The sequence below is a fragment of the Trachurus japonicus genome, chromosome 13, assembly GCF_045865225.1.
Source record: "Trachurus japonicus isolate A0001 chromosome 13, Traja_1.0".
NCBI lineage: Eukaryota > Metazoa > Chordata > Actinopteri > Carangiformes > Carangidae > Trachurus > Trachurus japonicus.
This window is the reverse complement of record NC_140919.1, coordinates 27411090-27428068: the sequence shown is the minus strand read 5'-3', so window position 1 is coordinate 27428068 and position 16979 is coordinate 27411090. Positions and strand designations below refer to the sequence as shown.

At 41.2% G+C, this 16979-nt stretch overlaps 1 protein-coding gene across 1 annotated transcript; it reads right to left on the bottom strand.

The window, feature by feature from the left end:
- Positions 1-42: 42 nt before the first annotated feature.
- LOC146976132 (flotillin-2) lies at positions 43-16009 on the bottom strand. Its single transcript, XM_085795656.1, has 11 exons — positions 15800-16009; positions 13508-13589; positions 11190-11280; positions 10871-10994; positions 10345-10463; positions 5892-6005; positions 5681-5800; positions 5235-5449; positions 3942-4125; positions 2516-2665; positions 43-1070 (listed from the first exon to the last, which is right to left on the bottom strand). Exons 1-11 carry the CDS (start codon positions 15846-15848, stop codon positions 1035-1037), a joined length of 1284 nt encoding a protein of 427 aa, XP_085651782.1. The 5' UTR covers positions 15849-16009; the 3' UTR covers positions 43-1034.
- Between the last annotated feature and the right edge of the window lie 970 nt (positions 16010-16979).

Below are 16979 nucleotides of genomic sequence, written 5' to 3'. Positions count from 1 at the left end.
AGTATCTCTAGTCCCTCCTTCTGGTAACATGACAAGACAGTCTACTCTATTTGGCATCATTGTTTGGCCTTTCATTTTCAGAATTTAATCATATTAAAAAAAAAAAAAAGTTCTTTTTTTTTGTTTTTAAACACCAACCAATTTTTTCAGCCAAAACTATCAACGTTTAACAATAAAACGTTCACTAAATATTAAAAGAACCACATGACAAGCTAACCATCTTACAAGATCTGTGTTTGCTTTCTGTTTTTCTATCAACAAATACATTAAAATCACTGTAATAATCAAGCCTGATGACAGCATTTTGCAGAGAATGAAACTACTTTCAGAGCAGACAAAACCTGAAGAAAACTCTGCAATAACTTATAGTGGAAATTTGCACAACAAAAGGGGCTTCTTTTAAGATCGTGAGCACCTTTGTTAAATAGTAAAAATAAATCACTGAGACTTAAAATAACCTGAATCACGTTGACTAGTCAAAAACTGCAACATGTACAATACGAATAAAGGTCAGATTATCTAGGGAATGCAGATGTGTCTAATGATAAATATGAGGTGTAGAAATGAACTAAAACATACCTAGTGTAAAAAGTGAGAGCCTTATTGTCTGAAAAAGTAGAGGCCTGATGTAGAAATACCAAAGACTAAGTGTTAACATCAGCCGTCAGGTCACATGATAAGATAAATGTAACCTGGGTGAGAGTCAGTGGGTTGTAACTGTTACGCCAGTCTACTTTCAGCTCTCATTCTTAAAATACATGAATACAAATGGGCCAATATATACAATAAAAAAAAAAAATTAAAAGGAAATAAAAAGAAAGAAAAAATTCCCGAGTTGAAATTAAATATAAGGTCTTTGAATGAGCAGCAATGCATGCAGATTTTCTGGTCCTGTATAAAGTAAGGCACCAGAGGCTTCCAAGATTCACTTGTTATACAGTATACGTATAAAACAACAAAGATTTTCAAGTGTATAAAGGCAGTCTATGAGAGTGCATACAACAGATACTGGAGTCATGTGGAGTCATCGGCTTTCAGGCTTGACCGGTCATCTTCTGCAACAGTGGGATCTGTTTAATGAAAAAACACATTATTTTCCTTCAGGGAGCCGGCGGGGTTCATGACCTACATTTTTTTGAACAGTTAATGTTTTCAGGTTTCTCCCAAAAGATGTGGTTGGAGATAGAAAAATGCTCAAGGACGTGTTGAGCTGGTATCACAGCAGCTGCAGCATCTGTCAACATGTTGATATTCTGACAGGACACACCCATCCTGAAACTCCACCTTCATTTGCATCTCAACTACAAACCTGATGACTGTATCATGGTGGTGGCGACACACACACACACGCACACACACACACAAAACTAAAAACAGTTGACACCATGCTGTCACGCTTGAGGCATTGTTTTTGTATTAGAATGCATTTAAAGCAGATATCAGTGGCGCGGCCGTTTCGGCTAATGCTGTGTTCAAGGCAGGCTTTTGAAACCGTAAGTTACAGCTTCAAGTCACAACTACGACTTGGTAGCGTTCCAGGTAACCCGTAGCTCGTGTTTTTACCGTCCTGTTGTCTGTGAAAGTTCCCTATAACGGCCACTCGTAACTTCCGACCCGTGAACTCGTACCAGATCGAACTGGTATGACTTCACAGGAAGGAAAAACACAAAGTACGAGTTTCCTTGAACGCACCATGAGTTAGCAGCCCCCGCCCTTGTCAGGCATCAATTGGTCCTCGTGCTACGTCACCACATTCACGCGCATCCCTTGGCTGCACACACAGCCCTTCATGCCGTTCTCTCCCCTCATTGGATAACACTTGTATCCCACAAGGAAAATTTTCTCCTCGGGTTACAGCAGAGCAGAGTGACGGAGAGACTCGTGTTTAGGCTGAAATACTTCATGTAAGTGATTGCTGACGGAAAATAGGACTATTTAGGACTTATATTAACAAAAACATTCCACTGATATCTGCTTTAAGATCAATTCACTAATCACGAAGAGTCTAATTGGCCTCTAACAGTGTGAGGAAAACTGGCCTTGGACACTAAAAACATTTAACAAAAAAACATGTGCTGACTGGACCTGTGGACTTTTAATAGATGTGGGCGTTCGCTGTTCACTAAAATAATATCTATTCAAGGACAATTTCTTGGCCTCTGCTGCTTCGATTTATTTTTTACTTTGACTGATGACGTATCGCTCATGTTCACCAATTTGATGAAAAGTGAATCACTGAAATCACAGAATGAAACACGGATGAATGAACCAAACATCTGATAAAAGGCTGTTTTTTGTGTGTCAGTGGACAACCTGCCCTGAACGATGGAGGAAACTAAACAAAGTTAGTAAGAAATAGGAAAAAAAAGCAAATGAAACTAATATGTGAACACATGTACTGAAGAACCATCAGCTAAATCAAAACATCTTTCAGTGCCGTCCTACTGACTTACAATGTGATAATACTTCATACACATTTACATTATTACAAATCCATATGATAAAGCATGCTTACCTTTGACAAATCCACTCCAGTGAGAGCGTTGACAGACACAGGTAGTTCAGCCAGAAGGCGGTTTACCTCCCCTGTCACGCGGCTGCTCTCCCCACTCAGGATGACTATCTCGTTGGTCTTGGCTAACGGCGCTGCCACCTTGGACGCAATCTGCAAAGATAACAGGTTTGTGTTAATGTTAAGTGTTAACTCCAAGCAGAACAAAACTGGCCACATTAAATATTCACTGATCATGTGATAAATTCTACAGTCCTAGTCCCAAGATGAAGCGAGTGGTGATCCGGAGGTAAGACCGAGACGAGAGATGTTCCGATATGAACTTGTGATCAGCTGATACCAAGAACTTATCTAATACCCTTCCATTGAAAAAACATGATACATGTATGGTTGCTGTCTGATGGTTGCAGATGCTGAAATATCAGTTGTTCTAACTTAACTTGACAGTGTCAATCAGGTGTGTTCTGTGCAGATGTTTTCAACTGTATGGAAAAACACCTTGATGGAATCTGTTTAGTGATTGGTCAGTTGATCTGAAGAGCGCTGGTGGAGCTGTAGGGACTTACTATAAAATGTGTACTATAAGGCAAACTGTGTACTGTGTGGACAACAATACATACTTTTTCCACACCAGTTGTCCTGACACTTGCCCCTCCGTTCAGAATCAAAGCTTTGTTTGTATACTGTAGATATTGCCTTCTTACTGGTGGGACCTGCTAGTTTATTTTTTTGTCACATTGCTGAATTACATAGAATTACATTACTGACCAGAAATCAAATCTTGTTTGTCTCCCTAAAACAGAAGCCTACATATGAAGTTGTGCTGTGCAGTCACTTGTTTTTACTCTTGTTAGTATCAGAGCTACTCTGGCTGAGAGCTGTCATGTCCCTTTGCTTGTGCTATCATTCCACATCTGGATGTCTGATTTTTTTCACCGTCTTGTGTTAGGTTTTGACTTTGGGTTCCAGAGTTGAATACTGAATAAGGTTTCTACATGCTAACATCACTGCGTGTGTGTGTAAAAGCCATTCCATGCTGGTTTGGGGTTAGGGTTGCTACAGTTGTCCAGGTGCTTGTGCAGTGTGATGCTGAGGAGATTTACACACACACAATGGAACAGAACATTTAGAGGGTCTGGTGGGCGGGTTTATTAAATTTAGAAGCAGCAGGCTGCTTCCACTCACTTTCCTAAGGTTACTCTCTCATGGCAGGGGAGAGTAACACACAGATTTTATACGGATAATGTAGTGACTAAAGAAAATATTCCTAGAAAGCATTCCTAGTTTGGGGGTCGTACACTTACCTTAAACTGGCTCATTTTGCTATGAAAAATATTGAACACAAACAACCAGTGAACTCTGGTGTGTAGAGAAGCTGGATGTGTTATCATGTAACCTTTAAGGAGAAGCGCTTCGGTCTGTGTGTTACCTTGGGCAGAGCCTCGAGGACCAGGGCAGTCTTGGCTGCTTCTCCGTACTGCTCGTAGGCCTCAGCCTTCAGTCTCATTTTCTCAGCTTCCGCTTTGCCCACAGCTTCGATGGAGGAAGCCTCTGCCTCACCGATCTTCTTGATTTTCTCTGCCTCCGCCTGAGCTATCAGCACTGTTTTCGTCCTGTTGCAGGGGGAACGCACATGTTAAATATCTGCTAATTCATCTATCAACACATCACATTAACACACTACTGTTCATATCCTGCTTGGCTCTATAGGACCTTTAATCATTCAAAATCCAATTATGTTAACGTTTGTCAACTGTCTAATGACCTTTCTGATGGTATTGTTTAGTGCAAAACAAAGAACTTTGACTAAAAGTGCAACACAATCATAAAAGTGCTCGGTGAAGTAGAGGCCACCGCACATAGACACGAGGCTGCAGACTGGAGGGACGAGTTTCCAGCCTGTGTGATATGTAATCATCCACCCTACTGGTGTGTCCTTAAGGAAGAAATAAAACTCTGACCAAAGTATAGTGATGGTGCTCCTAACCTCTGACAGAACTGTAACGCAGAACTAATAGAGATAGATTAAAATGACTTAAAACAACAGAGTGGTGCAGAATATATCTTTAAATATGCGTGCATTAGTCTTTACTGATGTCTGAAGTGTCTCTCTTTGTCTGTCTCTCCAAGTTTAGACCTCGCTCTCTCTCTCTCTCTGCATGTGAACCAATAAAACAACAGACATGCACCTGCTCTTCTTCAATGCTGCAGTTGAGATAACATGTCCTCTGCCCTGATGGTCAATCAGCAATGATACATCAGAATAACATTTCCATTTCCTGCTCTCATCTGGGATGCCTCAAATAAACCCGACTGTTCTCATGTGCTCCAAAAAAAAGGGCCACAAATACTTAACAAATACCCTACAATAAACTTATTGCTCATAAACGGAGGCCATTGCTACAAGCAAATTACATTCACATGACGTGTCTGCTATGAGCTTGTTGTTATTCCAAAAAAAGCAAACACCAATGCTGTAGGGCTGTCAACCAATATTCTAAACTCAATTATATAATCAAATTGTAATAAAACAAAAACAGACACTTGGTAAAACATTTGGTTAAAACGACTTTTCAGTTGTGAGAGAAAAAAACAAAAACAAAAAACAATTCAGGATTATTGGAGACTTGTTCTCTCAGTGACCTTGCACTTTTTGCATGCTGGTTTATAAAGCTAATGAAACGGGCTGAACGCTTCCGTAAGTAGAGGATTTTTTACTTACTTATACCCCTCAGCCAGCTGCTGCATTTTGTAGGCCTCGGCCTCAGCAGGCCTCTTGACTGTAGCGATGAGCTCCTTGTCTGTCCGTGATATCTCCTTCTCCTCGATGGTGATCTGCTTCTTCCTCTGCACCACTTGGATCTCGATCTCCTCCAGACGGATCTTCTGCTGCTCCTTGGCTGCTTGCAGCTCGTACGCCAGCTGGGCCTCTGCTTTCTGAAAATATCATCACACGGACCGTCATGCCTCTACAACACACACGTTTCGTTTGAAATTGTCTTGTCGGATGATGTTGACGCTGACTCACTGCTTCGGTTGTAAGGGAGTATGTAATGACTGAGCAACTGTTGGGCCACTGCTTGTGAACAGCCAAACGTGTCTACATCTGCATGATCTCCCCAGACATTATGTCTTGTATAAGTTCTAATGAGACCTGCAGGTGCCCACCTTGGTGTTGACCTCCTGGTTGAAGGAGGCCTTCTGCAGCTCCAGTTCCCGTTTGGAGTCAGCCATCTTGGTGTCCGCAAGGAATTTGACGTCCATCATCTCTTTCTTACATTCTGCCTCCTGGGAGATGAGCAAGAAGTTCGGCAATGATCAGTTGGGTTATTGAGCACAAGGGAATCGCTTCTGTTCACTTCTGTTAGTGCCTCCTTACCCGTATCCCAGCGTCCCTCTCGGCCTCAGCCACACCAATGTCTGCATCCCTCTGGACAGCCGCAGTCTGCGTCTTCCCAAGGGAGCTCAGGTAATCCAGTTTGTCATATACGTCCTGCAAACACAGAGAAAAGGGATCATAAAAGAGCCACTGTACAGAACTCAGCTTCCTGTAAATGGTTTATCACAGGGGAGTGTTTCCCTGCAGAACACAACAATCATACACATCCATCAGAGCCGAAGTGAGACTGTAATGAAGGAGAGCTTCACTGAGACGACTGGTTTACCCCATCTGTCAAAATCACATTTGGCTCACAGTGTTCATCAACTGGAAATCTCTCTGAGACAATGAAGGGATGACTACAAGCATGATATTACATCCTTTCTTTAAAAGAAGCAGCACCGAAGGGAACTGACAATTGTTCTCCACACACTGTATCCAACCACTGTAACGAAAACATCTCAGTAGGTCTGAGAGGAGGAGAGGAGATTTGATTTGATTTGTCATTTGTTATTTTGGGATATTTTAAGCCTTCAATGATATTTGCAGTAGAGAGAAACATGAAATTGGGAGAGAGAGTGGAGAATTGACACACAGTCCAGTCAGGAGTCAAACCAGCAACCTCCTGCTACGGCTCAATACAGCCGTATGCTATGTAGGTACAAATGGAAACCTTCTATCTGTGCATGGCAACCAGTTTATTTATTCCTGCACCTGCACTGAAGAGCTGTTGGAACAAGAAAACGCCTCATTAACTGGATGAACTGTCAACAGTGCTGTCCGAACAGTAACAAGGTGTCAGCTACAACAACATGAGGACAATCGGCAGTCCAACCGGAGACACATTACGAATGATAAATTATCTACACCAACTCACAAATTGCCATGAAAATGTTGTTTGTGAATCAGTGAGATGAAAGACAACACTGAAATGTCTGAGGCCTCCGCTAATGAGGTAACCTGTCCTTCTGCATCACAGAAACCATCAACCTGGACTAATTGTTGTGATAGAAATGGACTCTGGGCTTCTAGCAAAGCACTGTCTGTGGTTAGCCACTGTGTACTCTGCAACACTCTTCAATTAGCTCTAATCAATAATAAGAGTGAACTCTACAAGAGGAGTCCCCTGCCAATAAATTAGCACTCACAAAACCCAGAACAGATGAATTCTCTGATGAGAAATCAAAGCAGAACGGCCTCATATTCACAGGCTCTGTTACATCATGCTTTGAAGTAAACACAAAACTACTGACGCATTTTTGTGTGACTTAGTGTATGACCATACTCACATGTTGAGCTCTTAATTGTAGCTCATGAGTCATACAGAGATTGATACAAAAGAGCACTCACAAATACAACGACCCATTTCTATGGTGCATTAGACTCATGCATTACGACACTAGAATTACCACCATGTGGTTGTTTGCCTCTAACAACCAGTCAGGTTACAGGAAATGTGGTCACAACCTCTCCTCACTGAGTTTACACTCATATAATGTCCCTGCCATTTTATCCTCTAAGATGAGTCTATAACATGTTTTATAACAGTTAGCTCAACAAGAACACAAGAACCATCTTTCTTCACTAAAGTTTTTTGGCAAGTGTCCGTAGAAGAAGATTTATAAATGATCCTGATCAATAGTTTTCTAGGCACTAGTGTTGTGTCAGTATCAAAACTTGACCAAAAATATCACGGTGAACTATACCATGAGGATATTTATTAATTGTTCTGAAATAGTACTATTAGAGGTAAAACACAGTAAAACTACTTCACATTTACCAAACTTGACAAACTCTCTGCAACAGTATTTTTCCACAAAACTATAAAATAGGAGCAGGATAGTTGTTAAACTTTTACGACAGTTGTGAAACATAGGGCGACAAACCACAGGTGTGTTCTGTGCAGATGTTTTAACCAGATGGAAATCTGTTTAGTGATTGGTCAGTTGATCTGAAGAGCGCTGGTGGAGCTGTAGGGACTTACTGTAAAATGTGTAATGTAAGGCAAACTGTGTGGACAAAGTACACAGAGTCATGAATGAATAATGAGAAATCCTTTGTTTAACCAGGTCAAAGGGTTTTTCTTTACGCTCTCTTGTTTCCCACTTCGTACTCCAGCAGCATCTTGGCTCATTCTGGACAATACCAAGGTAAAGACTTGTCCAGCTGCACATGCAGTTATCACAATTAGTCCTCTATTTAATCAGTGTGAGTTTGGAAAAGACATCTGATCTGTTGCATCATCCTCAAACTGAAACTACAGTTTTAATTTAGGCAGTGACAGATGTTTGTATCCATTCTGTTCTTTCAGTATAACCCAACTCTTGTGTGTTTTTCTATCCATGAAGCCCTGATGATGCAATATATTTATGTTAAGTGCTAGCACAGCAGTCAACAGACATCCATGTGGTTTCTTTTGTTACTGTTGCTTATACACATTTGACAGTTCAGTCACGACGTAGGGATGTCACGATTACGTGTTTTCACAATTAATCGCAAAGATTATTAAATACCGTCACTCTCCAAAAAAGATTATTTCAGAACCGTATCGGCAGATGTGCGCCAAAGTAAAGGTAAATGCACAGATACTGGTCCATTTATCTAACGTAACACTGAATTGGTAGGAATTTCAATGTAAGCTTGTCATTTTAAAAAAATTATTAAAATAAACGTAAACATTTGATGACAATTAATGACTTTAATATTTCAAACACTTAATAACTGGTCCTATATTAATAGATACAGTACTTAAAATATTTTGTGTAAATAATTAGTAATGTAATTATATTTTGACTATATTTGATTTTACACATTCAAATGTTGTGAAATTTATTGATGCAAAATAATTGTGATAATCCTAATACCGTGATTATTTCTCTGACAATAATCGTACCAAGAAAATCTATAATTGTGACATCCCTAGTCATGAGTAGTTTCTGTCTTTTCTAAATCATGCTGGAGTGAATGAGCGTGTGCCATTTATCGAAAATGTAATTTTTTACCCTTTTTTTACCCTCTTGCTTGAATTGAGGAGGAGAGGAAGAGCGAGTGAGAGAAGTGATGAGCCACATTAGCTGAATGGAAAGCCCCCGTGGAGCCTGGCTCGCTGGCTGCGTCTGCTCTGCTCATGAGGCTCCAGCAGACCGGCGGTCCATTTTGGATAAACACGATACAGCGCCTAATGAAGCCCAGAGCTCTGTCCTGTGTTTACTGTGTCCTCTGGAAATGATGGTAGTCACGGTAATGACAGCAATAGAACTTGTTCTTTGTGCTGCTGTACATAATAAAACCAGTGTTTATCTCTACTAGCCACACAGGACAAGAAAAAAACTCCTTAAAGACCCACTCCCGTGAAAATCGTGTTTTTTGAGCTTTTCACATGTTCCTGTGGCATTTTTCTTGTGTTAGAGGACATATCAGCAGAAAAGGAAGTGCAAAATTGCATTTCTGAGTTTTTCTGCCTTCAAACTGCTGTGAACCAATGGCAGACGCAAACTGGCAGTTTCAGGGAGACTGGAGCTGACGTGTCACAGCTCCAGGGGAGGGCACTAGTGCTACAAGCTCCCGCCCCGCTCTGCATCTGGCTCAGAGGTGAAAGGGTTGACAGCTCGGTGTAGCTGTCAAGGTATAACAGGTATAGCTCACCTGGTAGAGCAGCTTGCACCGTGAGCAAGGACTATGCTCCAGTCTGGTATCGAATCCCAGTGTGGGATTTTACGCTAAACGCGCTAAATCTGTAATTGTACAATGTCCAGCTGTCAGCAAGCGGAGGGTGGGGTGGGGTGCGAGGAGGTGGCTGGGCGCAGTCTCCGCCCACCCTCCAGAGGTGCATTGCTAATGTGCATGGTTAATGAGCTGGTTTTAAAATGACCAAAAAGGGTCGCGGGAGTGGGACTTTAAGGGCTCAAAGTGGCCTCGAAATCATTGTCTTCCACTGCTCTTCATATTTAACTAAACTCCACTGTTCACACTGTATATAAAAACACTCAAACCCTGAGACGTTGAAAGATGTTGATATGGCTCACTTAGTAGAGTAGGCGCCCCATAAACAGAGGCTATCGTCCTCGCTGCAGCAGCTCAGGGTTTGAATCCACCCTGCAGCCCTTTGCTGCGTGTCATCCCCCTCTCTCCCCCTTTTTCCTGTCTCTCTCCAGCTGTCTTACCAGAAATAAAAGCCCCCAAAAAATACTTGGAAAAAAAAAAAAAGGATTGTGATAAGAAGTTTGCTTGTGCTCAGTGAACAGTCAACATAAAAAACCAGTATCAGCACCTCCCCAGAAAGGTCTTACACCACGTGTGCACCATGACCAGCATGCTCCACACCTGCCAAGCAGACACATGCTGGTTTGCTCTTAGCTTTGTTTTTCATGTATTCTTATGTTTACACTTCCTGGCCGCTGTCAGAGAACCAGATACTGTGTGCTGCAGACTCACACACAAACTTTTAACTCACCTTGATGGTAAAGCTGAGAATCTCAATGCCCATCCTGCCCACATCAGGAGCTGCTACCTCCCTGACCAATTTAGCAAACTGGTCCCTGTCCTGATAGATCTGCTCCACAGTCAGTGTACCTGCAAAAGAGTACTGAGTCTTTATTTTTATTCTTGGGTGTATGTGAAAATAGAGCAAGAGATTTTCCTCCAGGGTTGTGTGTGAGTGATCCTTTTTATTAAGTGGCACAAATGTCAAAGAATAATGAGGTTTTCTTGTTAAACCAATCTAGAGAGATGTAAGAGGATTAGTTAATTCCCCCCCAAACAAGAGCAGCTATATTAAAAATGTATGAATTGTTGAAGTTATTTTTAAAGTTTCAAGTCTCTTTGGCTTAAGAACTGCTGGTCAGGCAAAGAAGACCTGTGAAGATGGCACCTGGGCCTCAGCCAAAAATCATGCAAGTAAATGATTTACACTGGCATGCCAGAAAACAAATTACATGTCCTAATTTGAACAAACACACAGTTAAAATGAATGTCTGTACCTAGAATGGAGCGCAGATGTCCCTCCAGAGTCTGCAGAACCACGGCTTTGATTTCAGACACTGATTTACCCAGAAACTGCTCACAAGCAACTGCCAGCAAGTCGTGCTCTGTCATGACTTTAATCTGAAGAAGACGACAGTGATGGAGTGATCACACACAAGCCTCTCCACATCAACACCCAGGATATTGGATGTTGACGGTGCTACAGTCTATAGACAACAACATTGTATTTGGGATAGCATGTTTTGTTTTGGGAAACATCTCTTTGCAAATTAAAAAGGTATTTGACTCAGTGAAGACATTGGACTGTGGTCTTACCTGAGCCACGCCTGTGACAGTGATGGCGACCCCCTCTGCTGTCTCTACATCCTCACATCGGGGCTGCAAAGTCATGATCTCCAGTGTTATCCTACAGCATGGAGCAAAAGCATGTTCATTATTTGTCTCAATGGCTTTGACGCAATTTTCGCCATTCTCGCAACTCGTAGTTCTCAGATGCATTTCTGATAACACTAGATCAGAACAGAATATAGAGACTCCCGCATACAAATGTAATACTTCGGTGTTTCGGTGCTGTGACTTGCTTCAGGCAAAACCTTTTTACACTTTTACAAACTATTTTCACGAGTTGTCAGAATCAGATGAGAAATGCACCAACACAATGAGAGAATATCTTTTTTGTGGACATGATGGAAGTCTACACAAATACAATGAGAGATGCAAATGTGCAGGGAGCAAGGATGAACTGATCTCAGAGCTGTATATCAAGAGTGGTGTGAATGTCTCTGATGTGTGAACTGCTTCAAAAGGACTGAGAAACACTGTGATGTGCCACAAAGAAATGAATTTAAAACAATTAGAACTAACTGTCAAATAAAATCTGTGTACATTTAACACTGTTGGAGCACTAAAGAATGGGATAGTTGCACCTCCTCCAGTATCAGAAAATTTCACCTTATTGATCCATTATCGCTTTTCAGCCCTAAATTATGGTAAACTGAATAAACCCATATGTTTTTTAAACAGACCAACTTACAAAAAACATAACACATGACCTCTACATACTTGGCAAATATTGTTTAGCAATTAGTTATGTTTGTGTCAAAATACAGTATATTTCTTTTTTTTCTTATCAAATAATTATTTAACAACTGAATTGGTTTATTTTCTTTAAAATGAAGGAAATATTAACAATTCTAATTTATTTCAATTGTTAGCAACTAATTTGACATGATTTATGAGGTGAATGCGTTATTAACAAGCTTCTGAAGATATTGTAATGGCCAATATTGCTAATAACTTAATCACATGCCTGTTTAAACACTAGACAATTCAGACACTGAATAAGGAGTTAGGTGTTTGAGATGCTTTTTAACCGCCCACTAATGTGTTTGGTTAACCTGCATTGAACATGGAATAATTCAATTGCCTTAACTCTGCGTCGTGGAGTAGTGTATTTATGCAGAAACAGAGATAAATTATGTAATGGAATATTTCACAATCTCAGCTGTAAAACAGGGTAGGGCTGATGAGCGGCACTGTGGAATATAAAAGTGCTTGATTGCCTGGTACTGTAGCTAACAAGACATGAAAAAAATTGTTTTTCCCATGGCACATTACCGAGGGTGACACTGACATAGTTCTGCTGAACAGCCAAGAAAAGTGGGAGTATACAACAATGTAAAAACTGTGGTGGCCCTGAAGTGCAAAACACAACGGCAAATCAGACAACAACGGCAAAAGAGAAAACACAACACAAACAGAGAAAACACAACGGCAAAAGAGAAAACACAACACAAAAAGAGAAAACACAACGGCAAAAGAGAAAACACAACACAAAAAGAGAAAACACAACACAAAAAGAGAAAACACAACGGCAAATCAGAAAACACAAAAGCAAAAGAGAAAACACAACACAGAAAGAGAAAACACAACGACATTAACCAAACCGGAAAAGGTAGGTACCCTCGGGCTGGTTTAGGCAAAGACGGTTGGTTTAGGCGTGTGAAGGGAGTGGTTAAGGTTAGGGTAAGATGCAGGGATAGGCTTAGCCTTGCAGAGGCAGCCAATCAGAGGGCGGGTCTTGGCGTGGCCATAGTAGGAAAAAAAGTATCGCAAGCGGGACTAGCACAGAGGCCGCTATGTATTGCCCAAAATGTTTTGCTTTTGTGTTTTCTGATTTGCCATTGTGTTTTCTGTTTTGTTGTTGTGTTTTCTGATTTGCCGTTGTGTTTTCTCTTTTTGTGTTGTGTTTTCTCTTTTGCCGTTGTGTTTTCTCTTTTTGTGTAGTGTTTTCTCTTTTTGTGTTGTGTTTTCTCTTTTGCCGTTGTGTTTTCTCTTTTTGTGTTGTGTTTTCTCTTTTTGCGTTGTGTTTTCTCTTTTTGTGTTGTGTTTTCTCTTTTTGCGTTGTTGTCTGATTTGCCGTTGTGTTTTGCACTTCAGGGCCACCGTAAAAAACACCTTTGAACCTGTTTAAAACCATGAGAATTTCTTTCAAATAAGTGTTTTTGACAGCTTAATCCACTTGTGTGTACTTTTTGTCACAAAGGCTCTGTCAATGAGTTAGGAAAGGCAATTTCAAGATAATAAGATAGATGAATATAATAAAGATAAAATTGCTTGTACTATGCTGTCACCTTTGAGTGTCGGAGAGAAGCCACCAAGCCCAGGACCAGCCTCCCACCACATAGGTCTTATCATTGGAGGCACAACAGCCACCTGAGGGAAGGAGAACACTTCAATTAAGACAAATCTTTGTGTTCATCATTTTCACTAATACTGAAACATAGACCTCATATATCCATCTGCATTCATAAGTTACTTTACAGATTGGGATTTTACAAAACTTATCATCTTAGATATTACAACACTGCGTTTCCATTACAGATTTTCGCAAAATAAAAGTGATATTTCTGAAACTTCGAAAAAGTGCAATTGCTATTTGCGGGTGTTTCCATTGAAAGGTATTTTGCGAATGAGCCGTAATGCGTCTTGCGTTTCTATGGTGACGGCACAGCGATCTCAGCTGCCGACAGCTGTTGCTGTTATTGTTTTTAACAAAGACAAAAACAGCGCTTGATTGCTGAAAGGCAAAGCCCGTGTGGCGCTGCAGCGGCCACAAATAAGGACGCACTCACACGGGCCAGTTGTTCTGTACCGTGCTGAAGCTCTCCAACCCCCCTCCTCTGTCCCCCGCTGGCCCGCACTCACACCACCTCCAACCCAAGCTGATCAAGCAACGGTTGCCTCCGTTGATACAGAGGGACTGTTTGTTAACCAACACGGCGGATGTGCGCTTTAACCTGACTGTAGAAAGAACGGAGCCTTTTAAACACCAGCGGTGATGAGGCGCTGACAACAATATAGGTGGTGGTGTGTGTCCACACACCCGTACTGGTTTATGTGACTTAAGGTGACATTTCGGCGCATGAGGCAGTGGGAGCGTGGATGCGAGCCAGTCTCCTTCAACCATGCACGGAAAAGGGGAACGATAGGAAAGGTTTTTCTAATTTATTGAGAAACAATGCCCAGGTCAGCAATGCATGACAATAAACATGTGGTTCATTTGTCCCCTCAAGTTACATAAACCAACACAGCGTGGACACACACAACTCCAGTGACGACGGTGACGTGTAGAAAAGCGAAAAAAGTGTTTCCATTACACTTTTGCGATACACGTTTGTATCGATACGTCTCAAAAACCACCTCATGAGAGCGCAAAAACTTTTTTGCGATATTTGAGAGTTTTTTCGAAATGTTGGTGTTTCCATTACCAGTTTTTAATTTCGATATTTAGGTTTTACGCATTTCAAGGGGTAATGGAAACGCACTGTTAACAGGATCTTTGACACAGTTATTTTTACAAGCTTTTAGAGCTTAGTTTGGGGGCTTTTCTTCATGCTGCAGATAATGTGTTGTAAACAGTTTAACTAAAAAGAGATTTCGACATTAGACTTTCTGATGGTTTCATTCAAACAAACCTTTCTGAGGCTGATAGGGGTCAAATTATCCAGTATTTCACAAATCAAAGCAAAAACATTTGGTCCAAAACAGCCGACAATTTGGGGTCAGGACTTTTTTCCCCCTTTGATTTAATTTATTTTGTTTTGATCCTTTAATTGCATTTTCTGACAATGGATACATTTTTACATCAGGAAGAAATTAAGTATTTAGAACTGATACAGTGGGGAAAATAAGTTTTTGAACCCTTGCTGATTTTTGCCCTTATTTCACTTGATCAAATGTAATAATAAACTTTACATGATGATATTATGATAACTTAATGTTGATATTCTGTCTTTCTCTTCTCTTCTCTGTTAAAATACACTTACCCTAAAAACCATAGACCGTTCATTTCCTTGTGGGGGAACAACAGATTACAAAGTCAGCAGGGGATCAAATAGCCTACTTATTTTCCCCATTGTATGTAGATACTTTAAGTCAAATCGCTTCCTCCATCACTTCAGTTTAGAGAGGTGAGGGGTGGGCGGGTGATCAGCCCACCCCCTCCAGCAGTAACATCATGTGGGCCCCAGTGAGCCACAAACACCGGAGCTTAAACTGTAAACACATGCGTTTCGTGGTTTTAACTACAGTTTGTGATAAAACATTAGCCGCTGGTGTTCATTCATGAGCAGCAGAGCTTTGCCGTTATTTTTCTGATAATAAACCAACGCCTGTCGGTCACATGACCTAACGGGGCTGACGGTGTTAGCTGAGCTCAGCTAAACCGTGATTAACGTCGATCATTCAGGATTTGGCGACTGAATTGCACACCGAGGACAGTCGACTCGTCTGTCGCTTTAGCTGACAACAATAGGTGGCTTTACTTATAGACAGTTAAGGATGTTAGTTAGCTGCTTAGCCCCGGACACCTGCTAACCGTTAGCTCTCATAAACGTTACAACGGCGAGACGCGGAGCACCTACCGGAGACCACCAGAGCCTCGTTTGGACCCACAGTCAGACAGTTCCCCATGCCGAGTGGACAGAGCAACGGGAAGAAAGAAAGAAATAAGGAGAGAAAACCCTGCGGACAGTCCGAGCCTTCGCTGAACCGGTGGAGCAGGTGTAGCCGATGTTATGAGTCCGTCGCTGGAGCGTAACAACCGCAGCAGCGACAGCGGCGTCGCCCCGCCTAGCTACGCCGCGCTGACGTCACGCGTAAACACTGGTGACTACTGCCGGGGAGAGCCCGCTACAAAAGGTTTGATCTGGATCCAAATGATACAGATTTTCATTTCTTTTGTATTGTATCAGGAGGATCATGTTTTTTTTTTTTACCCAAGTTGTTCAAAGCAAAATTGGATTGGATCAATCTGACCCAGATAGAAACTTCTTTTTTTTTTTCAAATCCAGATAACACATCGGACTGCATGATGTCACACTGAAGGCTACAATGTAGGTATAGAAAACAGGTAGATCAGCAGCATGTGGTCACTCAGAGTATTTATTTGAAAACATGTTTGTATTGATTTCTATGCTGTTTTTCAATGCCTTTTAAACAGCCAAACCTTATCTGGCCCAAAAATAATAAATAAAAAGCAAATACTACAGATACATAGTGAATATTTTACCATGTGTTTCAAATCCAAACTTCAATTTTTATTTAAATGTATAGCTGAGTTCTTCATTTATGGAATGATCAAAAGTGTAATGTTATTTACTCTATCACTGTAAATGGCACGGTAAAACACATTTTCTTTGTAGGCCTACTGTAGCCTATAACTAGCGAAAAAACTGAAATTTCTTAAATAACAATGGTTTTTTGGACACATTGCACTCGAGATGTTTTTGAGTCCACTGGTGAACTGTGTGACTGATGTATGACCCACAATTCACACTGAATGTCAGGACAAACAACAAGCCATGAGATACTAATGAAGACCTCAGCGATTAAACATCCCATTAGCACAGTGGCCTCAGTAATTGTGAGTCTTCCCACCAGAGTTTGTGTCTTTAGATGTAAATTTTCCACGGCCAAGTGTGTTCAACGGCTCTTATGTTCCTCAGGTATAACAGCATATTTTGTTTTGACCACAGAGGGGCAGCAAAGTCAAGAGTAGACGTTCACCTCCTTACGACTGTCTTGATAGAAGACCTTAGGAAC

Coding starts and splice junctions, on each gene's coding strand:
- LOC146976132 (XM_085795656.1), bottom strand. CDS start 15,848: ATGGGGAACTGTCTGACTGTGGGTCCAAACGAGGCTCTGGTGGTCTCC. Junction 13,590..15,799: donor CGAGGCTCTGGTGGTCTCCG/GTAGGTGCTCCG, acceptor TCCTTCCCTCAG/GTGGCTGTTGTGCCTCCAAT. Junction 1,071..2,515: donor CTGGAGTGGATTTGTCAAAG/GTAAGCATGCTT, acceptor TTCATTAAACAG/ATCCCACTGTTGCAGAAGAT.